This window comes from Leptopilina heterotoma, unplaced genomic scaffold, assembly GCF_015476425.1.
Source record: "Leptopilina heterotoma isolate Lh14 unplaced genomic scaffold, ASM1547642v1 Lhet_14, whole genome shotgun sequence".
Taxonomy (NCBI): domain Eukaryota; kingdom Metazoa; phylum Arthropoda; class Insecta; order Hymenoptera; family Figitidae; genus Leptopilina; species Leptopilina heterotoma.
In genome coordinates, this window is record NW_025110859.1 from 2,886,186 (window position 1) to 2,912,831 (window position 26,646).

The following is a 26,646-nucleotide window of genomic DNA, read 5'->3' on the forward strand; positions in this document are numbered from 1 at the left end:
AATTCTTTTTAATAAATGTGAAATGTCTTAAACGAATGAAGTGCACGTTCGCGATATCAAAGTGTAATTGTGCAGGTTATCAATAACTGACAGATTGTTTCGCACTCATTTAGACTTGTATAAGTGTATATGTGATGTTCTCTTGAACAGTCATTTGAAACTGCCTATGGCAAAGTGTACGTTCTTCAAAACCTTTCTTCAACAAACTGTGTTTTATTTTCCTTCTTTTTTCATTTATTTCAAAAAAAAATTATAATATTTAATGAATAAAAAACATCGAAAATTCCCATAGTGCTAAATTACATCCTGAACGGTAAATATTATAAAGAAAAAAAATTACTTATCATTTTCTCCAGAAAATAAATTCTCATTTTTCAATAAAATACTTTTGAAAAAAATAAATAAAACTTAGAAAAATAATTCTAATTAATTAATTTGATAATTTCCATATTTATTGTTAAATTTTAAATAATGCGATTCATATTTTATTTATTTACTTTTAAAAAATATAATAATGTAAATTTTTTATCAATTAATTTCAAATTTATTTTAAAACTATTTCTTTTTTTTTTAAAAAAAGAGAAATAGATGAAAAAATTTGTAAAACAATTTTATTTATATGTATGTAATTTAGAGTGCCACTTTTATTTTGCAATTTATTCACGACATTTCAAAAATTCATTTCAAGTGGAGAAAGAGAAAGAAAGAGAGATTAAAAATAAACAAATATTTAAATTATTAAAACAGCTAAATTTCAGATTTCCGGATGTCTAAAAATGACGTGGGAGAATCTGCATGTGCTACCACTCAGCCTCTTTATTTTGATCCCTGTCACTTTTATTATCACGTAGGTCATTAAAATGTTTAAAAATTTGACAAATTCCGCGAAAATAAAATTTAATTGTCAAATCATTTTTTAAGACAAGTTATTATTATTATTTTTACTATTATTAGTATTTATTATTGAAATAAATTATTAAATAATAATAATAGGTAAATAAATCAATTAATTAACATTTAATATAAACAGGGTTGCCACAAATATTTAATTTTATTATTCCCTGACTTTTCCCTGATTTCCAGACAAAATTCTCACTTTCTCCCTGACCCTAAAAAATATTCTGATTCACTCTAAAAATTATTAAAAACTCAAAAAAATGTTCTATTACATTTATTTACAAATTTAGTTAATTGTAAAATTATTCAAAAACATAAATAATTTCTTTTTTAAATAAATATTTAATCATTATTATTTTTCCGTAGGAATTAAAATTTTTCAATACATTCAAATTCGAACCTTTTTGCAATTAAACAATAATTTTTTTGTTATAAATTAAATTACCATGAAATTTTTCAAAAAAAATTTTATTATTCACAAAAATCCTAATAAAATCCTTCGCAAGAATTCAATTAATTTTAAAAAGTAGTAAATTTTCTCAAAAAAATTCAATTATTTGAAAAAAATGTAATAAAATTCGTTGCAATAATAAATCGATTATTCGGTAATTCATTTCTAAATCAATTTTTTTATTAGAAATTTCTAGAAGAATTCAATTATTTAAATTAAAAAATAAATAATTTATTGAATAATGGAATGTTTGTTAAAATTGACTTCTCATAAAGAATTTTATCAACAAATTTTTAAATAATTCAATTATTTTGACAAATTTTAATTAAATTTTTAAGAATAATTACATTTATCGAGGAATTTGATTAAAATATTGTATCAAAAATTAATTAAAATCCTGCGATAAGTTTTATTATTTATGAAAATAATTAAAACTTTTCCCAAAAATTTTATTAAAATTTTTCTAAAATAATTGAATTTCAGTGAAGAATTTTATTATTTATAAAAATAATTGAATTCTTGAAAAGAACTTTGTTAAATTTTTTTTAAATAATTGAATTCAAGCGACGAATTTTATAAAAATCTTTTTAAATAATTGATATTTTTCGAAAAATGTTATGAAATTTTGTATATATTAAATAATTAAATTCATGTGAAAATTTTATTATTTATCAAAATAATTGAATTATTTTAAAGAAATTTATTAAAAATTTTATAAATTCTTGAATTCCTGTGAAATTTTAACAAGAATTTTATTCAAGTTTTTAAAAATAATTGAATTTTGAAGAAAAATTTTAATAATTAAAACAATAATTGAAATTTTGACGAGAATTTATAAAAAATTTTTTTTTAATAATTGAATATTAAAGAATTTTATTATTTATAAAGATAATCGAAATTTTGACAAGAATTTTTAAAAAATTTTTGAACATAATTGAATTTTTGCGGAGAATTTTATTCCTTTTGAAAATAATTTAATTCTTCCAACGAATTTTATTCAAGTTTATAAAAATAACTGAATTTCGGTGAAGAATTTTATTCTTTATAAAAATAATTGAATTCTTGAAAAGAACTTTGATAAATTTTTTTTAAATAATTGAATTCATGCGACGAATTTTATAAGAATCTTTTTAAATAATTGATATTTTTCGAAAAATTTTATGAAATTTTCTTTATTAAATAATTGAACTCATGTGAAAATTTTATTATTTATGAAAATAATTGATTTATTTCGAAGAAATTAATTAAAAATCTTGTAAATTATTGAATTCCTGTGAAATTTTGCCAAGAATTTTATTAGAGTTTTTAAAAATAATTGAATTTCGTTGAAGAATTGTATTATTTATAAAGATAATTTAAATTTTGACGAGAATTTTTAAAAAAATTTTGAACTTAATTGAATTTTGGAGAAGAATTTTATTATTTTTAAAAATATAATTGAAATGACCAGAATTTTTAAAAATTTTTGAATATAATTGAATTTCTGCGAAAAATTTTATTATTTTTGAAAATAATAAATTGAATTTCTGGAATTATTTGTAACTTTTCCAAAATTCAATTTTTTTTAGTATTTTTAACTAAAATTCTTTTAGCAATCTAGTATTTATGAAAATTATAAAAATGATTCATTAAATAATTTATAGACGTCAAAATTTTATGATAGTTCTTGTAAAATTAAGTTATTTAAAAAGAAATTATTGTCTGAAATAGAAAAAATTCAAGGTTTTGTATTAAAATTCGTGGTAATTTCATAGTTTACGAGGCAAACAAAAAAAATCATTAAAATTTAGAGTTTTTTCATGAATTTTTAAAATTCAATTTTTTCCAGTACTTTTACTAAAAATCCCTGACTTCACTGTAAAAAAAGAGCGTCTTTGTTTAAGACGTTTACGTGGTCACATTTAAGACGTTTATAAGCGTCTTATTTGCCTTCTAAAATGCATGTATTTGGAGGTTATGTTTTTCATTTAAGACGCTCAAATAAGACGCTTATTTACATAATAAGACGTTTATAAACGTCTAAGCGTCTTATTTTTAGACGCCATTTTTTGCAGTGTTTTCCCTAATTCCCCTGACCAATTTTACTTTCCCTGATTTTCCCTGAATTTCCTGACTTCCCTGACCTGTGGCAACCCTGATTATTATTAAAATCATTCAATAAAATAAAATCGTTTTTTGAGTTAAAGAAAAGAATTTCCGCTTTTTTGAAATTGATTTCCAATAATTAGATTAATATGCTTATTAATTGTGATAGAGATAATTTTTGGTTTTTTTTATGGAATTATTTTTCGATTTTTCTTTAACGAGACGTTCAGAAGAAAAAAATGCTTTTGTGTATATAAACTTATCACTCAACTATTGTATGTTTAATAAAGTGTCATATTTCAGATACACTATATCAGTTCAGTGGGATCACGTAGTACCTGGCTTCCCTTACATATCGGAGACAGGAACATTATCTCCTGAATCCTGCATTTTTGCACAATTTCTTAATATTGCTGCTCTTTTACGTAAGTTTCATGAAAAAACAAAAAAATAAAAATTGGAAAATAATTATGATTACACAATTTATAATGGATGTAGAAAAAAAAATGACAAGTGAATGTTTGAATATGAAAAATATTTTTTTTTAATAAATAGATAAAATGGGGGAAATAAATAAATAGAAACAAAAATAAATAAATGAAAAATTCCATGGAATTTTCGTGGAGTTTCCATGGAAATTGTGCAAGTTTTTTATTTTAAAAATATTTTAATATTTCCGGGGTTGTTATAGGTCAGGGAAATCAGGGAAAAGTCAGAAATTTTTATAAAAATACTAGAAAAAATTGAATTTAGAAAAAGTTACAAAATGATTGCAGAAATTCAATTTACTTTCAAAAGTAATAAAATTCTTCGCAGAAATTCAATTCTGTTCAAAAATTTTTACAAATGCAACGTTAAAATTTCAATTATCTTTAAAAATAATAAAATTCTTTTCCAAAATTCAATTATTTTCAAAAATTTTATTAAAATTCTTGGACAAAATTTCAATTATTTTTAAAAATTTTCCTCAATTCAATCATTTTCAATAGTATCATCTATTCTAATAAAATTTTCCAAAAGATTTCAATTATTTAAAAACAAGTATTGATAAAATTTAAAGCAAACATTAAATTATTTTCAAAATTTTGTTTTACAAGAATTCAATTACATTTCACAAATAATGAAATTCTTCGCTAAAATTTAAATATTTTTTCAAAATCTACTATTTTAATAAAATTTCTCAAAAGAATTCAATTATTTAAAAAAAAATGTAATAAAATTCTTAACAAGATTTCAATTATTTAAAAAAAATGTAATAAAAATTCGTTGCAAGAATTCAATTATTCTTCTAAATAATAAAATTCTTCACAGGATTTCAATTATTTTTAATACCATTTTAAGTAAATTTTTTGAAAAATGTAATTATTTTCAAAAATATTATTCAAATTCTTCAAAAAAATTTAATTATCAATATTATTTTTAATACTTTTTGCAAAAGTTCTTTGAGAATTTTCAAATCCACTTGATTACAATTCAATTTTACAAAATTTGATTATTCGGAAATATTTTTTAATTAAATATTTCGAAAATAAAAACTTGAAATAATTTAAAAAAAAATGCTATTAAACTTTTTAAAAAAAAATAATTCTATAGATATATTTTCAATGATTTTAATTTAAAACCTTTTCAAAATTCAATTATTTTTGAAAATTCATGTTATAATGTTTTTAATATTCAATTATTATCAAAAATTATTATGTATATAACGGGAAATTTATATTTAAATTAATTTTAATTAGAAAATTCTACAAGAATTCAATTATTTAAAAATTTTTAATTTAAATACAAAAATGAAAAAATTCTTGAATAAATGAATGTTTCTTAAAATTGAATTCTCATAAAGAATTTTATAGACAAATTTTTAAATAATTCAATTTTTTCGACGAATTTTAATAAAATTTTCAAGAATAATTGTATTTTTCAAAGAATTTACTTAAAATTGTATTTAAAATAATTGAAATCCTGTGAAGAATTATATTATTTAGGAGAATAATTAAATTCTTGTAAATAATTTTTATTAAATTTTTTTTTCACATAACTGAAATCCTATGAGGAATTTTATTATTTATGAAAATAGTTGAATTCTTGCAACGAATTTTTATTAAATTTTTGTTAAATAATTGAAGTCCTGTAAAGAATTTTGTTCTTTATGAAAATAATTGAATTTTTGCAACGCATTTTATTACATTTTTTTTAAAATAATTGAATTCATTTAAGAAATTTGATTAAAATAGTAGATTTGAATTTCAGCGAATAATTTCATTATATTCGTGAAATGTAATTAAATTCTTACAAAAAAAAATTCCATTTTTCGAGGAATTTATTTAAAATTTTATTAAAAATAATTCAAATCCTATGAAAAATTTTATTATTTATAAAAATAATTGAATTCTTAGAGCGAATTTTATTACATTTTTTTTAAATAATTAAATTTATGTGAAAAATTTTATTATACTTGTTAAAATAATTGAATTCTTGGGAAGGATTTTATTTAAACTTTTGTAAATAATTTAATTTTTTTTTTATTTTATGTACACGTAGAGAGAATATATATATTAAATTTTGTAAAAATATTTTCAAATTGGGGAAAAAGTGCGACAAAGCGAAATTTTGATATAAAAATTACTAAACTTTAAAAAAACTTATGTGAAATTTATTAAAGTTATATTAGAATTTAATTAATATTCTTGATATTTGATATAATTATACTAAATTTCACATATAAGTTTTTTTAAAGTTTAGTAATTTTTATATCAAAATTTCGCTTTGTCGCACTTTTTCCCCAATTTGAAAATATTTTTACAAAATTTAATATATATTCTCTCTCCGTGTAAATTTAAATTATTATAAGTTGTTGAATTTCATAAAGATTTGAATTTGAAATTTTTTGAAAATCTTAATTCCTACGGAAAAATAAAAATGATTAAATATTTATTTAAAAAAAATTTATTGCTTTTTTGGTATAATTGTACAATTAAAAGAGTTTGTAATTAAATGTAATAGAGCGGTTTTTTGAGTATCTAATCATTTTTAGAGTAAATCGCAGAATATTCTTTAGGGTCAGGGAAAAATTAATAAATTAACAAAAATAACTTAACAAAATATTTAATATTTAAGTATAAAATTTTGATTTTGCAAAAAAAAGAAAATAAAAATTTTATTTTTGCAAAAAACATAAAAGTTTTCTTTTGACAGTTGGTTGCTGTGTGTATATCAGACATCGACAAGTTGAACAATGGCGCAAGGAAAGAGGGCAACAATTAATTACTCAAAAATTAACCGGATTAACGGCAATGTGCGGAATTTTGTCATGTTTTGGACTTGATATTTTAGCCAATTTTCAAGAAGCGCGAGTCGTTGGTGCCCATATGGTTGGCGCAATTACCTGCTTCACAGCTGGAACTGCATATTTTTGTTTACAGGTAACAAAAAATTTCACATCCCATAATAATAAAAAATTGCTGATAATAAAATTTGATTTTAATATTTTATTATCAAAATTATCAGTTTATGAAAAATTATTAATTATTTATTATTTTTCCAAGTTTCTTGAAATTAATAATTGTTAATTATTATAGTAATTAATTTTTTTTAAGATAATCACTCACTGAAATAATTTTCAATTAATTATTTATTATTTTTCCAAATTTCTTCAGACTAATGTTATTAAGTCCTACATTAGTTTATTTATAATAAGTTATTTATAATAAGTTTATTTGTAATAAACAATAATAATAACATTATTTTTATTAACTGTTACATTTATAACAGTTAAATAATTATTTTAATTATAATAATTATTGAACTGCGTTTATAAAATTAATTATTCAATATTAGGTAAACTAATTAATTAATAAGCTAGATAATAATGGGAGAAAGTAGACTGTAATTTAAATTTATTAATTTATTAATAAATTAAAAATTTAAGTTCAAATTAAATTTGAACTAAATTAGTCATTAGTTGATAAAAATTATATAAACAAAAAAAAATGAAATTAACATTTTTTTCAGACTTATCTCAGTTATAAAATGATTTTTGCTGTTAATGGTTGGACAATTACTTACGTTCGGGCATGTCTCTCGACTCTTACTATAATTTTAACAGTCGCTACGATTGTCCCTGGCTACTTTTCCACATTAGAGTTTAAAGGTAATTATTTTTAATTAATAATTAAATTAAAATTTCATGAAAACCCAAAAATAAAGTTTCAATTAAAATAAAACATTCTTTCTATGAGAATTTTTTTGTAAAAATTTTCTAATATTTTTTTGTATCAATTTCAATTATTTTTATAATAATTGTAAAAAATGAGAATTCTAAAAATTATAATTCTTCAAAATTAACATTATAAAAAATCAAAATTACTGAATATTATAATTCTTCAAAATTAGAGTTATAAAAAATTACAATTATAAAAAGATTAGAATTACAAAAAATTAGAATTTTCCAAAATTAAAATTATAAAAAATTACGATTATAAGAAATTAGAATTACTAAAAATTATAATTCTTTAATATTAAAATTATTAAAAAAAACTGTAATTATAAAAGATTAGAATTATAAAAAATTAGAATTTTTCAAAATTAAAATTATAAAAAATTAGAATTTTTCAAAATTAAAATTATAAAAAATTAAAACTACTAAAAGTTATAATTCTTCAAAATTAAAATTATAAAAAATTACGATTATAAAAAATTAGAATTACTAAAAATTATAATTCTTTAATATTAAAATTATAAAAAAAACTGCAATTTTATAAAAGATTAATTATAAAAAATTAGAATTACAAAAAATTACGATTGAAAAATTGCAATTACAAAAAAGTTATAATCATAAAAAATTAGATTTATTAATAATTTGAATATTATCATTTTTGAAAAATAAATTAAATACCTTCAAATGGTTTGAAACTAAAACAAATATTCCAACTAAATTTGAAATCAAAATGTAGAAGAAAAACATTTTTACTTCTATGATTTTTTTTTCTCTCAAAATAAATTGAAGTTAATAAAAATAATATATTTTTTTAAAACAAACTAATCGATTGCAGTGTAAAAAGATAAAAGTCCAAAAAAATACAACCAAAAGTACAAATAAAAAAAAATGAATAAAACAATTTAAATCGAGAAGGTTTAATAAATTTCACAAATTTTTGTGGAACTTGGTCAGTTTTTTTTTGGTTTTTTTTAATAAACATTTAATATATAACATCGTGAAATATATACATAAAATGTTTGTTTTCTATATATCGTAAAAAAGTCCGAAGTTGACTAATTACGATTAAAACATTATAGAAGAGTACATAATTTTTGTTTTTTTTTTGTTTCAAATACACGGCATTGATTTTTTATGTCGAGAAAAAGAATCTACATAGGCCGCCCAATGAAAAAAAAAATCAATTTCAAAATTTTTATAATATATAATATATTTTTCGCTATAATTATATATATAGTAATAAAAAGATATCATTATAGAGTTTTACAGAAGCAGGCGGGAATCATACAGAGAAAAATATAGATTTATATTATTTACTTTTGTCTTTTTTCTGATGTGCGATTAATAAAATTTACTCTTATTTATTTATTTATTTTACGCATAAAGCCTATTATTACTATATATATTTTTTTAAACATACATTTGCGCAGTAGATTTCAACTACTCAGAAGAGATTTTTCTTATTTTCTTTTAGATTTTTTTTTCAATTAAATATAGAGGTATAATAAATTATAATTTATTATTTTAATGAATTATAATTTTTCTGAAATTATTAATTATCGATAATAATTTTCCTGAAATTATTATTTTCCTAATTATTATTTAATTATTATTATTATTTAATAATTTTTCTGCAATTATTATTTAACAAAATTAATTTTCCCGAAATTATTATTTATCAACAGTAATAATTTTTATCATAATATATAATTACATAAAATTTATATAATTGTAAATAAACAATCAAAAGTGAGTAATTTTACTCAAATTTTTTTCAACAATTTTCAAATAATCAAAGAGAAGAATTTTTCACCGCCGAAACAATTTGTTTTTGTAAAAAAAAAAAGAAAAATCCTATGTAATTATATTACTCATTATATTTAATTGCAAAAATTTGAAAATATACATATACATACGTTTTGCAGAAAAATATACAGTTATAATTTGAATATATTTTAAAATATACATACACACACACAATATTATATTGATCCCAGAAAAAATCGTTAAAACATACGGAAAAAATTGATCCCCAGAAAGAATTTTTTTTTTATATAAACATTTGAAAAATTATATTATATAAATTTGATTGTAGATAAAATTTGTTAATGATTAAGTTTGTCAATAATATAAATTTGTTAATAATAAAGTTTCTTAATGATAAAAATTTGTTAACAATAATAATTGTTAATAATAAAGTTTCTTGATGACAAAAACTGGTTAAGAATAAAGTTTCTTAATGATTAAAATTCATTAATAATATAGAATTTACTGTTATTAATAAGAAAAATTTGTTATTAACAAAACTCTTAATAATGGAAATTTGATAATAATAAAATTTGTTAATATTAAAAATTTGTTAATAATAAAAATTTCTTTATAATAAAATTTGTTAATAATAAAAATTTGTTAACAATAAAAATTTGTCAATAATAAAATTTGTTAATAATAAAAATTTGTTAACAATAAAAATTTGTCAATAATAAAATTTGTTAATAAAAATTTGTTCATAATGTCAGTATATTAAAAAATTGTCATATATAATTTATATATATTTAAGTCTATTGTTTCAGTTAGAGTTATTTGAAGAGAAAAAAAATGGAGAGAAAAAAATATATGAATTATATTATTAATTTTTTTTGTACTTATCACAGGGAAAGATTACAAAAAATGGCAACCAACAGATGGTGGTTGGGAATGGCACGTTGCTAGTGTTATTTCAGAATGGATACTTGTGCTAATTTACTGTGCCTTTTTACTAACATTTGTTCCTGAGTTTCGACAAATTAATTTTGAGGCTCCAGTTGTCTCCGTAAGTTATTTATAATACAGCTTTGAGATCTTTAGTTAAATATACAATTAATTCTACTTAAAAAAATAAAATAAAAAACAATAAAATAAAATTTTCCAGAATATTCATTAATAATAGTTTTTTTTTTTCTTCTAAAATTTCTATAGCTCACCTACTTGGACACAAGAGAGTCGGATTTACCAAAAGAGAAATTTAAGAAGACGTCTTTAGAAGTGTAAATTATTTTCATCGAGATTTTCTACTTTTTTTTTTCATTTTTTGCTTTTTATTTTCATTTGCAATTTTTCGACTATTATTTTTACTTTCAGTTTCATTTACAATACATATTTGTTATTTTCATTTTTTGTAATATTGAAAAAGAAAGGAAAAATTTCTTTCCAAACTAATTAAATTTAAAAATGAAGACTATGTAAGAAAAATTATTTTTGGTTTTTTTCACACACACATACACAGCAATTACGTATCGTCGACAATTTTTATTTGTTTTCATGTATTACACACGAATTTTTCATCTTACAGTGACCTACATTTGGAAGTTTTCGCCAAGTTTTTTTTCTCAATTTATATTTTTATATTCGTCATCAAATGACGATGTAGCTACTCTTCGTGTAATTAATTGCACAAAAAAAAAATTATTACTGATCTTCTTGTTCATTAATTGGAAAATTAAAAATAAATTTGCCATTAATTTGAAAATTGTAATTAATTTGTTTATTTGAAAATTGAAATAAATTAAAGAAAAGAAAATGATACATTTTAATTATGTAGAAAATTTTGCCCTTTTAACTAAATAATTAAAAAATAATTGTAATTATTTAAGTGCCAATTTTTATTCGAAATTATATTATTTCAATTATAAATAAGATACTTTTATTCAAATTTAAATTTAATTTAATTTTAAAAAATAATTTTATTATTTTTCTTGTCTTTTTTTTTTATTTTCTTGCGAAAACAATTACAATAAATGAAACAATAAAGAAAACGGAAAAAAAATTGCTTCGAATAAAATATTTTAATACCAACGAAAGTTTATTATTTTTTTTTAATTAAAAACAAAAATTGTCCGCGGCTTTTTTCCAGAAATAATTATAAATATTTCCACTTTATCATTGCTATTCGAATTGAAAGTCAATGTTGACAAACTAATATTATTTCAAAAAACAAAAAAAATAATTCCAAAAGAAAAAAAAATGGAAATAGATATTTAATTCTTTTATGAACTGTTTTTTTTTTACTGCGGTACAATTGTTTCCACCAATATGAAATTTTTGCAGCGTTTGACCACCCAACGGGAAGTTGCCAATGTTAACGATTGGTTCAATAATGGGCCATGCTTGGTACCCAATGGTTTTTTCTTGGCAAAACAATTGGCAACCATCATTGGACCACCAATGGTTTAAACTTGGGATGATCACGCTACTGCCAATGATCGGTAGCCAAGCATCGGGTCAATATTAGTTGCCAAGGAATTGCCAAGAAAACAAAATCGATTTTCAAAAGCTTGATTTTTTTATTGGCAGCCAACAAAAAACCAAGGTTTTGAAAATTTATTTTTTTTAATTATTAATTAAAATTTATTTTTCAAAAATTTATATTTAAAAAAAATATATTTTTCAAAAATTTATTATAAAAAAATATATTTTTTTAAATTAATAGAACATATTAATTTAATTTGTCACCTCTGGTAAAACAAAGATGAAAGACTGATAAATTCCCTCACTTTATATCTTACAGTGGAGGGATAACTGTGAATGTCTTTGCGAGAGAGGAGCAGGTACTTATATAGAGCCAGTGAGAAAGGTCACAAGCGAGAACAAATCACTAGCATGCACTCTGGCGGCGCTTGTCGGAAGTGGCGCAACGTTGGTTGCCAAGCGCTGCGTCGATAATGTCAGGATATGCATGCGCGCCAGAAAACAGTTCCGACAAGCGCCGCCAGAGTGCATGCTAGTGATTTCTTCTCGCTTGTGACCTGTTTCACTGGCTCTATATAAGTACCTGCTCCTCTCTCGCAAAGACATTCACAGTTATCCCTCCACTGTAAGATATAAAGTGAGGGAATTTATCAGTCTTTCATCTTTGTTTTACCAGAGGTGACAAATTAAATTAATATGTTCTATTAATTTAAAAAAATATATTTTTTTAAAATAAATTTTTGAAAAATATATTTTTTTTAAATATAAATTTTTGAAAAATAAATTTTAATTAATAATTAAAAAAAATAAATTTTCAAAACCTTGGTTTTTTGTTGGCTGCCAATAAAAAATCAAGCTTTTGAAAATCGATTTTGTTTCCTTGGCAATTCCTTGGCAACTAATATTGGCCCGATGCTTGGCTACCGATCATTGGCAGTAGCGTGATCATCCCAAGTTTAAACCATTGGTGGTCCAATGATGGTTGCCATTAATGTTCCAATAATGGAACGGAGTTCGCCAAGCATGGCCCATTATTGAACCAATCGTTTACTTCCCATTGGGCATAAACCATCTGGAAATGAATCGTTTGACGAATAAAAAGTATATCACGCTTCTACTGTTTTCAATGAATATTCAATAGTCTGAAAATATTATTGAGCACAAAATACTATTTTTTTCGCATTTCGTTTTCGATTTCAAAATTTCTCCTTTTATCTTTATATAGAAAAAATAAATGAAAACGATTATTTTTTTTTCTAAGGAAAATAAAAATATTTATACAATGACGTCAGTAAGAAAATAAAAAGAAAAAAAAATAGTCCAAGTTTCGAACAAAAATTACAAAGTCACTAAAAAATATTTGTAAATAACAAACGTTATTTAGTCAGTCGGAATTTTTTTCACCAATACGAATGAATATAATAAGCAAAATAATAAAATTTCGATTTTACTCAGAAATGAATTAATTAAAATATAAGTGGACTTTTTATTCGAATTAGTTTCTCCCTAATGGATGAATAAATTTAGAATAATTTAAAAAAAAGAAAGTAATGAAAAAATAAAATAAGGAAAATAATAAACCAAATAATATTAAAAAATAGTCGAAGTAATTAATTACACCTTTAAAAATTAGTCAAAAAGAGAAAATTTACTTTTAACGGTGAAACATAAATATTTTCATTTTTTTTTTTTACTAAAATTTCTAAGAGTTTATTTATAATATTCACACTCATACACGCACACATGGCGTCTTCAAGAAAGTTTATCTGTATAGAAGGGGCAGTGTCTGTAATTATCAGCTCATTATGATACACATTTTTGTTTTTTTATGAAATATTCGTTTCAATTGTAATATAATTGAATATTTACTCAATTTTTGAGAAATTATTTGAATCATACAATTTTAATGGTTCTACAATAATAATTATAATATTTAATGTAGATGTCTATAGAAATATTTCGACGCAAGAAAAAACTGTGTGTTATTATTATTATTATTAATATTATTTTTGTTTCTTTTAACTATTGGGGGCCATATACAATTGTTTATATAAAATCGTCTAAATAGTTTTTATTATAAATACTGTTTCATTCTAAATTGTCTCTAATTTTTCGTATTATATATTTTTTATTTATATATATTTCATGCTCGTGCTGTTTTGACAATAGTTTTGAAAAAATAATGTATACTTACAAAAAAAAAAAAAAAATTTTAAATTCGATTAATTTATTATTTATTAAGAAAAAGTGTAACGAAAAAGTAGGCTCACTATAACACACAAAAAACTACAGAAATTTACTTTTTAAAATAATTTTTTTCTATGGTTGTAATTGAAAATTAATTTATTAATTCCAAAATTTTGTTATTAATTTATTTATTTCTTCAATTAATATTTAATAACTAGTTTATTTATAAATCAATGAATTGCCCATTGAATAATTAATTTATTGAACCAATAAACTGTCAATTAACTTATTTATAAAATCAATAAATAATATTGTCAAATAAAAAAAAATTCTCAACTAGGAACGTATTTTTAAATAAATAAATAATGTAATAAATTAATAAATTGTCAATCAATTAATTAATTTTTCAAGTCAATAAATCTTCTGTCAAGTAATAAATTCATTGATTAAATGAATTTAATTAATGAATTTAATTAAATTTAATTAATTAATCAATTGATTAAATTAATAATAAATAATTAATTTACTCGAAGAAATTCCTAATAAATTTTGTTCTACGCAATAATTAACGGGAGTTTAGTGAGCCTCTTAAAAAATAAAACAAAAAAAAAAAATATTATCGCGTCTATAAAATAATAAACAAAATATAAAAGATTGTTATAATTTTCACATGAAAAAATGGTACTATCATCTCAGTTAAAGATAAATATTTGTCCTTCGTGTATATATTTTTCATGACCTTCTTATAAACTCCTAACGAATCGATAATCATGATTCATGTGTGTCTCTCTCTCTCTCTCTCTTCATCCTTGTTTAATTTTACAGAATTTTTTTTTTCCTTTTTCAAATATAACAGAAGAGTCTTTTTTTCATTATTATTATTACATATATTATTTTTATTAGAACATCGCGTTACAATGTATTTGTTCTCAATAGCGATCAATTTAATGCCGAGGGCATATTTCTTTTAATAATTTTGCAAATGTCAAGTTCTCGACTCTTAATAAATCAAATACTCTCGCAGGAATGATTTTTTTATACAATTTTTCCCTCTCCCTCCTCTCTCTCGCAACCAATGACAATTTATTGGTCAAATGTTCAGGTGAATGCGGGTACTTTATTTAAATGTTATTTTTTTTCTTTTACACGTTTGTCAATTTAATTGCAAAAGTTTTTTTTCTTTTTTTTCATTTTAAACTGACCCGCAGAATGAAGAAGACTATTAATTTTCTTAATAATAAAAAAAAAAAAAAAAAATGCGAATGAAATTAGAAATTTGTTCTCTCGAAAGAATTTAATAAGGAAAATTTCTAATTTCTTTACATTTCTATGAGAAAGTTGAAAATTAGAATGTTGAAAATAATAAAGAAAATTAATTTTTTCTTTTTATTGCTGGCGCAACTTTTTTTTGTCAACAATTAATAATAAACTTTGAAATCTTTGAATGGAATTTTTTTTACGAAAATGACATTTGATTATACCCTGAAAATTACTTTAAAATATCTTTACATTAAATTTTCCATAAATATAGAAACAATTTATTATTTTATTTTAAATTAATTTGTTTTTAAACAATTATATTATTTATTTTTATTTATTTAGAATAATAATTAGAATACAAATATAATAAATTAGTATTATTTATTATAGAAAATTACTAATTTTAGAAAATTAAAATTAAAAATTAAGAATTAAAAATTAAAAATTAAAAATTAAAAATTAAAAATTAAAAATTAAAAATTAAAAATTAAAAATCAAAATTAAAAAAATTAAATTATTAAATGAATAATAAATTAAAGATAATTTTCAACAAAATTAGTTTTTTTGTCTATAAAAATAAATTTTTTTCTTTCAATTTAACAAAAGTTTAGCAACTCATTAAATATAATGAATCAATGAAATATAAATTGATTTTGCGTCATTGTATATTTTAACATTTAAAATTCACTCGGAAAAGCTTTTATTATAGCTTTTACTGACATTTCGCTGACAAAGAAAGGAAAAAAAATGAATACGGATAAAGAGAAAATGTAATCAAATCAAACTTAGCATAAAAAAACCGTTTTTTCAATAAAGCATAGACTATATATATATACACAGAAACACCCTAATTTTTTTTTCATTTATTATTCATAAAGATTTCCGTTTAGGACCCAATTTCCTTCTTTCCACTTTTTTTCACCTCATTTTTTTTCATTTTCACAATTTTTTCTTTTCCATTATTTGAAGTTTTAATATAGTTTCAACTTTCAATGAATTATTCAATTATTAATTCAATTTAATATTTTCAACATTCATTTGACCACTTTTTTTTTTTAATTATTTTATTTATTATCATAAAATTGAAATTAAAAATAAATTATAATTATTTATTCAACTGTACCCTCATTTTAGGATCGAGAAAAATAATGAAATTTTTTTTAAATATTTGCAAAATAATAATTAAAGTAAATAACAAATTATCATTGATCGCGTAAAGCTACAAAAATAAATTTTTACATAGAGTTCTCTCTATTGTTTTTTTTTCTATAATTATTATTATAATTTTTCCTTTCACTATTTATTTAATATAATAATACCATTTGATGAGAGTTTTTTTAATATTATTATTATTATTATTATTATTTTTCGTGCGCTTTTCTGAAACTAATATTATAGTGAACACAACCAATTGTGATCAGCTGATTAACAATTAAGTGCAAATTACTAACATATTTCCATTATAATTAACTATATAATTGTTAACTATATCATTGTTATTTTAATATATATTTGAGTAGTAATCACAATTCAATTGTCTCAAGTATTTTTTTTTATTTCTTTTGAATAAATTGGAAGCCATAAGAATATTGTTCACTAAACAGAAATACTATAACTGTTAGACACTTTTATACTCATTTTTTACTTATTGATTTTTTGTGGAAATTATGATAAAATTTTTTTTTTTGTAATTTCAAGTGAACTAATAATAATACAAATATCGATCATTTTTTTAATAAGAATTTTTTTCGAGTCACTCTATTAAAAATATTATTTTATCTAATAATCAATCTTTTCTACGTTCCTGCGTTTTCTCAGAAATAAATTGAATATAGGAATAATAAATAAACTTCTTTTGAAGTTTCACTTGCTTATAAATGAAAAAAAAATATATATATATAGAAATGAAAATAAATTAAAATTGAAATTGAATACCTAATAATAAATATTAAATAAATATTTTGTTAATTAAATATAATAAAAAATTAAATTAAATAAAAATAAATTAAATTAAAAATAAATTAAATTAAATTAAATTAAATTAAATCAAATCAAATATTATGTTAATTAAATGTTATATTAATCAAATATCCTATTAATTAAACCTTCCAATAATGAAAAATTCTATAAATTAATTATTAACAACAAATTAAATTAAAAAAAAAAATCGCACTTTTCGAAAGTAATAAAATTTATACGATCGGTGAAATGGATTTTGTCGAAAGCTTAGCGAAATAATAATGTTGGTTAATTTACAATATTATTATAATAAGTCTATCGTTCCTAGAGTCTAACATTTAAATCTATCTTCAATGTGGTCATCATTACAGTGCGATTATTCTTTCTTGTCACAAAAATTCCTTATTTTTACCAAAATTTAATGTGGATTTATAGTTTGATTTGTCACGTTTTGAAAATTATTTTTCATCTTCTTTTTCTTCTTTCTTCTCTTTTTGAAAAAAAATCCCCCTTTCACGGTTGACTATTTTCTTAATTAAAGAAAACAAATCCCTTTTTCCTTTTTTTTATTAGTCACATTTCTCTTGTACATTTCATTAAACATTTTCTTCATTAATAACTTCTTCCATTCCATTTCTTCTTCAAATTTTTTTCCATTAAGAATTTTTTTCATTATCCATTTTATTCATTAATGAATTTTGTTATTAACCATTTTTTGTCTTATTATTGTTTTTTAAAAATTTTTTAAATTATTTCTGCAATAATTTTTTAAATTACTCTTTTAATAGTTTTTTTATTATTTTTTTAATTATTGCCTTTTATTTACCACTTTTCCTGATTAATATTTTTTTCATTATCTATTTTGTTCACTAACGGATTTTTTCATTAACCATTTTTCCATTAGTCACTGACTTTTATTAACTATTTTTTTCATTAATAATTCCTTTCCTAAATCATTTTTCTCATTAATAGTTTTAACTAATTATTCTTCTTATTAATTTTTTCTTCATTAACTATATTTTCAGTGAGTATTTTTCATTAACAATTTTTCATTAACCATTTGTTTCTTCATTATTCACTCCAACTATCGAGGAAAATTTTTTTTCTTCACTAACTTTTCATCTGATTTATGAATAAACTTGTCTCTTGATAATTAATTTCCTTCATTAGAAAAACTTTTTCCATCTTCATTAATTATTCCTTTTTGTTTGATTAAAAAGAATTTGTTTCTCCTCTTCGATTAAAATAACTTTCTTGTTCTTCCTTGTCGAGTTCATTAATAATTAATAAGAAAAAATTTTTCATTTTCACTGATAATCAATAATTATAACTGACAATAGAAAATTCTTTTGGTTAATGACAATAAAATTGAATAGATTAATAAAATTAAAAATATCATGTAAATAATAGTCAGTAAAAATAATAATTATTATTTATATTATTTAACATAATTGTCTCAGATAATAGTCACAAACACTCGTAGAACAAGAAGAAATTTTACCGAAACGAATAATAATTAATTTTTTAAAATAAATTTTTCTAATAAGATAAATAATTTTGTTTTGTTCTATTTTATTTTCTTTCACTCTAAACTTATATTTTCTCCTAAAACTCCTTGTATTTTTTCTCACCTCTCTAAACTCATTTAAATCAATATATTTTACCCGTGTTTCAGAAACAATTCCATGATAACTTTTTTTTTCTTTTCTATCTTTATTCTTTATTTTCATTTACTGCAATGTCACTTGTAACAATTTTCACTCTGTCTTTTAATAGCACAACAATTTCACCTGTCCACTTGTAACAAATTTTCATTCATTTCAATTTGCACGACAAAAATTCCACGCCAGTGATTGTATCAATATTATCTACGTAATTCGGAACAATTCCATTTTTTTGTGTATGTATTTTTTTTTTTTTTTTTAATTTTACCCGTGTTATTTTCAATCAATTCATCCAGTGCTGTTTGTGTGTGTCTTCAATTCCTGAAAATTCTCCTGCTTGAAATCATCATCAGTCAAGTGGTCTCTTGGCAGAAAAACACAGAATTCGAATTCTTTTCAATTCCAGATGTTCAGTTTTGCTTCGGGAATATTTTTTTTAATTCTTAAATTCAAGTTGTGAATAGTTTGGTAGTTTTACAATTTCGTTTTTAAATTTCGCTTCAAGAATTTTTCAACTCCCGATATTTCAGTAGTTTGCTGGTTAAAAACTAAATTTCTAGTTATTACTATCATCGGGAATTTTTCAATTCTTATATTTAAGTGGTTTTCTAGTTTACTTAGTTTTACTAAGTTTGATTTCAGAAATTTTTTAATTCTGAAATTCAAGTAGTTTGGTAGTTCACTTGGTTTTTAATTTTATTTCGGGAATTTTTCACATCTGACATTCAAGTAGTTTGGTAGTTTACTTAGTTTTACCAAGTAAATAGTTTGGTCCAAGTATTTTTCAATTCTAAAATTCAAGTAGTTTGGTAGTTCACTTAGTTTTCAATTTTGTTTCGGAAATTTTTCAATTCAAATTCAAATAATCAAGTAGTTTACTCGGTTTTATCAAGTAAAGAATTTTATTTCAGGAATTTTTCAATTCTGAAATTTAAAGAGTTTAGTAGTTTCCTCTAGTTTTAAAATTTTAATTTAAAATTTTGTTCTAGGATTTTTTTGTAATTCTTAATATTCAAGAAGTTTTGTAGTTTATTTAGTTTTACAACTCTGGTTCATGAATTTTTCAATTCTTGATATTCAAGTAGTTTGGTAGTTTATTTAGTTTCAAATTTTTGTTAAACATTTTATTTCAAATTATTATTCAATTTTAATTTCTATTTCAGTAGTTTTGCAGTTTTACACACAGTATTAAAATTTCGATTCAAATTTTTTTCCAAGCAGATTTTTGTAATTAAAATTAAAAATTTTCTTTTTCAATTAATTTTTAAATCTTCTTTTTCATTAATTAAAGTTCTCTTTTTCAATTTATTTAATTTTTCACTCTTCTTGAATTATTCGAAACTGTTTTCTTGAATTTATTTAGTTTCTCTTTTTCAAGTTCTTCAATTTTCTCTTTTTGAATTCCTTTAATTTTTCTTCTTGAATATTTTTAATTTCTCTTCTTGAATTTTTTTTTAATTTTCTCTATTTGAATTTATTCTATTTTTCTCCTTGAGAATTACTTGAATTTATTTAATTTCTTCTCTTGAATTAATCGAAACTCTTTTCTTGAATTTATTTAGTTTCTCTTCTTGAAGTTCTTCAATTTTCTCATTTTGAATTCCTTCAATTTTTCCTCTTGAATATTTTTAATTTCTCTTTTTAAATTTTTTTCATTTTCTCTATTTGAATTTATTCTATTTTTTTCCTTGAGAATTATTTAAATTTATTTAATTTCTCTTCTTGAATTAATTGAAACTGTCTTCTTGAATTTATTTAGTTTCTCTTCTTGAAGTTTTTTAATTTTCTCTTTTTGAATTCATTCAATTTTTCCTCTTGAATATTTTTAATTTCTCTTCTTGAATTTTTTTTTAATTTTTTCTATTTGAATTTATTTTATTTTTCTCCTTGAGAATTACTTGAATTCATTTAATTTCTTCTCTTGAATTAATCGAAACTGTCTTCTTAAATTTATTAAGTTTCTCTTCTTGAATTTCTTGAATTTTCTCCTTATCAATTCATTTAATTTTTAATCTAGAATTTATTTAGTTTCTCTCATTGAAGTAATTGAATTTTTCTTGATTAAATGTATTTTCTATTCTTGAATTAATTGAATTTATTTAATTTTTCTTCTTGAATATATATTTAATTTCTCTTCTTGAATTATTTGAATTTTTCTCTTCTTCAATTAATGGAATGTATTTAATTTTCCTTCTGGAATTTATTTAATTTCTCTTCTTGAATTTCTTGAATTTGTTTTCAATTCCTTTAATTTTTTTTCTTGAACAATTTTTAATTTCTCTTCTTGAATTAATTTAGTTTCCCTTTCTGAATTAATTTAATTTTTCTTCTTGAATTTATTTAATATCTCTTCTTGAATTTATTTAATTTCTCTTCTTGAATTTATTTAATTTCTCTTCTTGAATTTATTTAATTTCTCTTCCTCAAAATTCAATGATGATGATGATTATGAAAGTGTAGAACAAAAATGAAAATAATCGTTGATTTTACTAAAACAAACTCGGTTTGTCTTTTCTTTTTTTTGTCTTGTTCTTTTTTCTTTTATTTACTAGTTTTGTCTCTTTTCCTTTATTTCCATTTTTTCTTCTTCTTTACCTTCATTTTTTATTTTTATTGTTTCCATTTCTTCTTTTTTTCTTCATTTCCAATTCTTATTTTCCTTTATTTTTATGTTTTTGAATTAAAATTAAAACCTTTTCTTTTCCTCTATTTCCTCTAGTTATTTTCATTTCCCTTCGCCCTTTGCTCCCCCTTCTTCGTCTCCGGCTCTTAATCTCGAACAAAGGCAAACTCGTTGTAATGATTCCAGCGATTTTCCTCTAAATCAACTCCGGGCTTTAACTGTTCAGCACTGCCACCGGCAGTACCCGAGCCACAACTCGCCACCAATTTAAAACCCTGCTCCTGAAGCATATCGAAAGCCTGTTCAATATAGCTGTGCTTGAGGAAAAACCGACTCGTATAACGATCCGAAACACCGTGATCCGGATCACGACTCTCATTCAACGTTTCACCGAAAACATCGCGACATAATTGCACACGTCCACAAACGAGGATCCTCGATATTTTCCGGAATTTCACATCTGCCAAACCATCCCTACCAAATGCGAAACTACCACGATAACCAATGGTAATATAACCACGTTTTGATGATACCAAACTTGTCGCTGTTGCTGCTGCTGCTGTTGTTGTTGTTGTTGCTGCAACAACTGTTGATCCCGAATCATCATGCTCGTTAATAGCCTTCTTCAGTCTCTCGAGACCATAAAAATCCGCCTCCTGCAAAAGTCTATCACGCTCTCGAAAACCCTCGGGCAATACAAGTGCCTGATTCCTCAGGAAATCCAATACATAACGAAATAGAACACCGTCACGATCGAGGAAATATTTCCCCTTCGCGTCCTTTTTTAATTTCAATTTCTCCGTGAATATTGCCGCTAGATTCGAATCAATTTCACTTGTCAATGTTGACAATGTCGTTGTGTAAAAAACACCACCAACGTTTAATTCCACGATACTTGGAATTGCATCCGCGTGCTCTTCATCTGCCATTTTTATCTCTTTTTTTCTCCCACACTTGTTTGCTTTTCGTAATTTGAAAACTTCTTTTTCTTCTTCTTCTTCTTCTTCTTTTTGGTATTTATTTATTTTTTTTTCTTTTCAGTGATTGCGACTTGAAGAGAAGGGGATATGAGGTGTGTGGGGAGGTGTGATAAAAATGAAGAAGATAACTCGTCGCGATCCGGATTTGGACTAGTTTCGGTTGGTGTCCTAGAGGGAGAGGATGAGACGAGAAAAAAGAGGGAGAGCATCAGGAATGGGAATATAGAGAGACATGAAACATGAGCGCAGCGGGTCGCGCAGCTATAGAGGTATTTGATGCAACGCGCGCAACAACTCGACCTCGGATTCGATCCTCTTTCACTTAGGACTTTTCCCCAATTTTTTTTTTTTTTTTTTCTATTTTTCATTCTCTGTTTTCTCGTCTCTTTTCCATACTATTTTTTTTTCCTACTTTTTTTCTCTCTTCATTTTTTCTTCTTTATTCTCAACTTTTACTTAGGTTTTTTTTTCTTTTACTCGCTAGGTATTTTTTCTTATGTTTTCTTCTCTTTTTCTCTCGTTTTTCTTCTGTTTTTCATTTTTTTTAATTTTGTTTATACTTTTTTCCCCCTGTTTTCTGCACTTTTCTCCTGCTTTCTCCATTTTTTCTATATTTTTCGTTTTATTTTCTTCTCCTTTTTTCTTAATCTTCCGTATCACAGTTCTTCTAAGGATATCAAATTGAGACAAAAAAACGAATCAAAATGTTGCTTCGCAACACTTTTGATACGTATTTTGTCTCAATTTGATATTCTTAGAAGAATTGTGTATGTTTTCTTCTATTTTTCTTCTGTTTTTTCATTTTTTCGCTGCTTTCTCCATTTCTTCTATATTTTTCATTCTATTTTCTCCTTTTACTTCTCTTTTGTTCCTCTTGTTTTCTAATTTTCTAAGTTTTTGAAATATTTCCTCCCTTCTACATTTTTTCTATATTTTTCCTTCTATTTTCTTCTTCTATTTCCCTTTTTCCTTTTTATCAGTAAAGTCAGGGAAATGTCAGGAAAAAAATTTATGTCAGGGAAATTAAGAAAATTGAGGATTTTTTCGACTTATTTTAAAAAATTGCGACTTTTTCGACTTTTCTTCCAAACATTTCAAGTATTTATTTACAATTTTTAAAAATCAATTTTTGAAGAATTTTAATTGCAAATTTTGAAAATAATTGAAATATTAGCTTCTAATTGTTAAAAATTCAATATTTTCAGTATTTTCAATTACATATTTCCAAAAATTCAAATACATATATATAAAAATAATAACATTTTAGAATTATTTTTAACATTTTGGAGAATACAATCAAGCTCAAAATTTTTTTAATTAAAATTTAAAGAAAAATTAATTAGTTTTTAAATTATAGGGTAGAGTGGGGTAAAAAAGCCATGGTGTAAAAAAGCCATTTGAGTTTTATTTAAAAACTATTAAGCCGATTTATCAGCTGTTTAGAATATAAATACTATTAGGTAATACGCAACTTTTGAATCCAATTTGAATGTTGTACCTAGATTAATATTGTTTTTATTGTAATTTTAATTTTTTGTTGCTTTTTTGAAAACATTTTGGTGAACTTTTCAAACATATTACAACCTGATTAAGTGAACGAATAATAAAAGTAAATGTTTGAACATAAGGAGAAAAGTATACCGAAAACGTATACAATGTTAATTTTTGGAAATTGAACTGAATTAACAATTTATTTTTGCTTTTTTTAATAACTGGTCTTGGGTGTAAAAAAGCCAGGGCAAAAAATCCATTGAATATTTTGTGAAATTCACTTGTTTTCTATTTAAACTAACCTTCTTATTTTACAAAATTTCTCGTGTTTATTTAATAAAATAAATTAAACACGACGAAAAAGTAGTTCAAAGTGCATTTAAAAAATAAACAATGAATAAACGGTTGCAACGAAATATGTTATCTGTGGTGAAAGTTAAAGAGAACTTCTAAAAAAGGTACGAAAAATTGGCAGTGCAAATCGAAAACAGGTAAACTTAATATAATTTTCAATTTTGCTTGCTAAAAACTCTTTCATAATTATTAAAATATTTTTCAAATAAGACTATTTATCATATAAATAAAGGAAAACTATAAAAATACCTAAATTGATAACATGTTTTGCTAAAATCGTAGGGTGGCTTTTTCACCCCACCAGGTGGTGCAAAAAAGCCACTTGCAGTGCTTTCGTAAAACTCTTATAACTTAGTCCTTTCATGAGATAAAAATTATTTTCGTCAAGAATTTTCAAGCTTAATAACTAAACTTTCAATAGCAATTGGAAATTTGAGAAAAAAATTTTAAATACAGATTTTACAGCATCAAAAATAAAAATGTGGCTTTTTTACCCCACTCTACCCTACCAAATTTTTTTTAAGAAATTCAATTATTTTCGAAAAATTACATTAAAATATTTTTAAAAACTAATTATTAGAATTGTTTTATAATAATTTTTTAAGATTTAATTATCGTCGAACAATGTGAATAAAAGTTTATGAAAATTTATTTAAAAAAAAAAAAAAAAAAAATTATTTAAATTAATTGATTCAGAGATGAAGTTTAGTTGAAAATTGTAAAAAATAATTGAATTTAGGAAGGGTTATAATTGTAATTTTTAGAAATTATTCAAATTCATAAATTTTACCCATTTTCCGTATAAACATTCATATTTTCCTGTAAAAAGAATTTTGTCAGGGAAAGTAATTTTAATGTCAGTAAATTTTCAGGGAAATGTCAGGAAAATTGATAAACTAAAACTTGTGGCCACCCTGAAAATATATAAAAATTTTAAATAATAATATATAATATATAATATACATTATAATAATCGTAAGTTTCCTTTCCGTTAGCAAATTATCTGCATTCATTTGTTTGTTTTGAAAATTAATTTTTGTGGGTTAAGTATTGGCATTTTTTATATTTTTAAATGTCAAATTTTTCAATGTTCATGTTATTATTGTTCAGTGCTGCCAGATTGGAAGAAATATATAGTAAAAACTTGAAGATTGTTTGAAAATTTTGTGAAGGCTGTGTATATATCAAGTAATAATGAAAATATTTATAAACATTTAAATAATATAAATAAACCATTTTTTAAAGATAAATTATCATTTTTGTTCTTTTGTTTTTATGATTATAATAATAAATGTAATAATTATTAATTACTAAAGTATTTGTTACTGTTCCATTTATTATTTTGCATTTAAAAAAATTTTATATTTTCAAATATAAACATTAATTTTTTAATTTCAGATTAACTATATAATTAATTATTCTTGTTTATTATTTTCAAAAATGTTAATAACAGTTTTCGAAAGAATTAAATAATTTTAAAAAAATTTTTAATAAAACATTCTTTGGAAAGAATTGAATTATTTAAAAAAATTTTTTATAAAAATCAAATGACTAATTAAAATTTCCAAATTTTTCAATAAAAACTTTGCAAGAATTTAATCATTTTCAGTGCATTAATTTTTAAAATTAAAAACATTGAAAACTTTTACTTTCAAATTGCGAACAGATTCAAACACAGCAAAATTAATTTATTTCTTTATAATTCTTTGTGAAATTTAATTTCATTTATCATATTCTAGAAAAAATTACAACCAAAATCTGAAGAAAGTTTTTTGACTAATTTAAGGGCATTTGAACCTTGATGACGTTTCAGTTTGTGCAAAGCATGTGTGACGTCATCAAGTTTCAAATGCCCTTAAAGATTTCTGAAGATAAATAAGAAAAGTCTGAAGATTTGTCGTTTTAATCATCTGGCAGAACTGTTATTGTGTTTGATCCAATTTTTAGCTTTATACAACTACTATCATTCACTCTAAAGGTAAATACTTTTCTATAATTTAATGTTAACATTATTTCAATATATTGAAAAAAGTTATTTGATATAATTTACATTCAATTGAATTTTATTTTTATAAATTTCTTAATTACAGAATATTTAGTTTTTTAACTTTTTAATAATTTTTTAACTTACAAAACTCTACATAATGTAATTGTTAAAAATATAATATTTATTTTTCATAATTTAAAATTATTAATTATTAATTACTTTCATAATAATTTAAAATAATTACTATATATTATTAAAGACTACA

At 21.9% G+C, this 26,646-nt stretch overlaps 3 protein-coding genes across 4 annotated transcripts in view; 1 reads left to right on the top strand and 2 right to left on the bottom strand.

Annotated features, from left to right (window-relative positions):
* Positions 1 to 26,646, bottom strand: part of LOC122497978 (serine/threonine-protein phosphatase 4 regulatory subunit 1-like) — a 595,496-nt gene that overhangs the window by 331,777 nt on the left and 237,073 nt on the right. The window lies entirely within an intron of this gene.
* On the top strand, positions 128 to 10,794 carry LOC122497982 (DNA damage-regulated autophagy modulator protein 2-like). Its single transcript, XM_043605442.1, has 7 exons — positions 128 to 313; positions 759 to 847; positions 3,737 to 3,858; positions 6,629 to 6,855; positions 7,445 to 7,583; positions 10,304 to 10,461; positions 10,608 to 10,794. The coding sequence occupies exons 2-7, from the start codon at positions 777 to 779 to the stop codon at positions 10,677 to 10,679; spliced, it is 789 nt and encodes a 262-aa protein (XP_043461377.1). The 5' UTR covers positions 128 to 313; positions 759 to 776; the 3' UTR covers positions 10,680 to 10,794.
* On the bottom strand, positions 21,305 to 22,890 carry LOC122497983 (BTB/POZ domain-containing protein KCTD16). Its single transcript, XM_043605444.1, has one exon. The coding sequence runs from the start codon at positions 22,496 to 22,498 to the stop codon at positions 21,716 to 21,718; it is 783 nt and encodes a 260-aa protein (XP_043461379.1). The 5' UTR covers positions 22,499 to 22,890; the 3' UTR covers positions 21,305 to 21,715.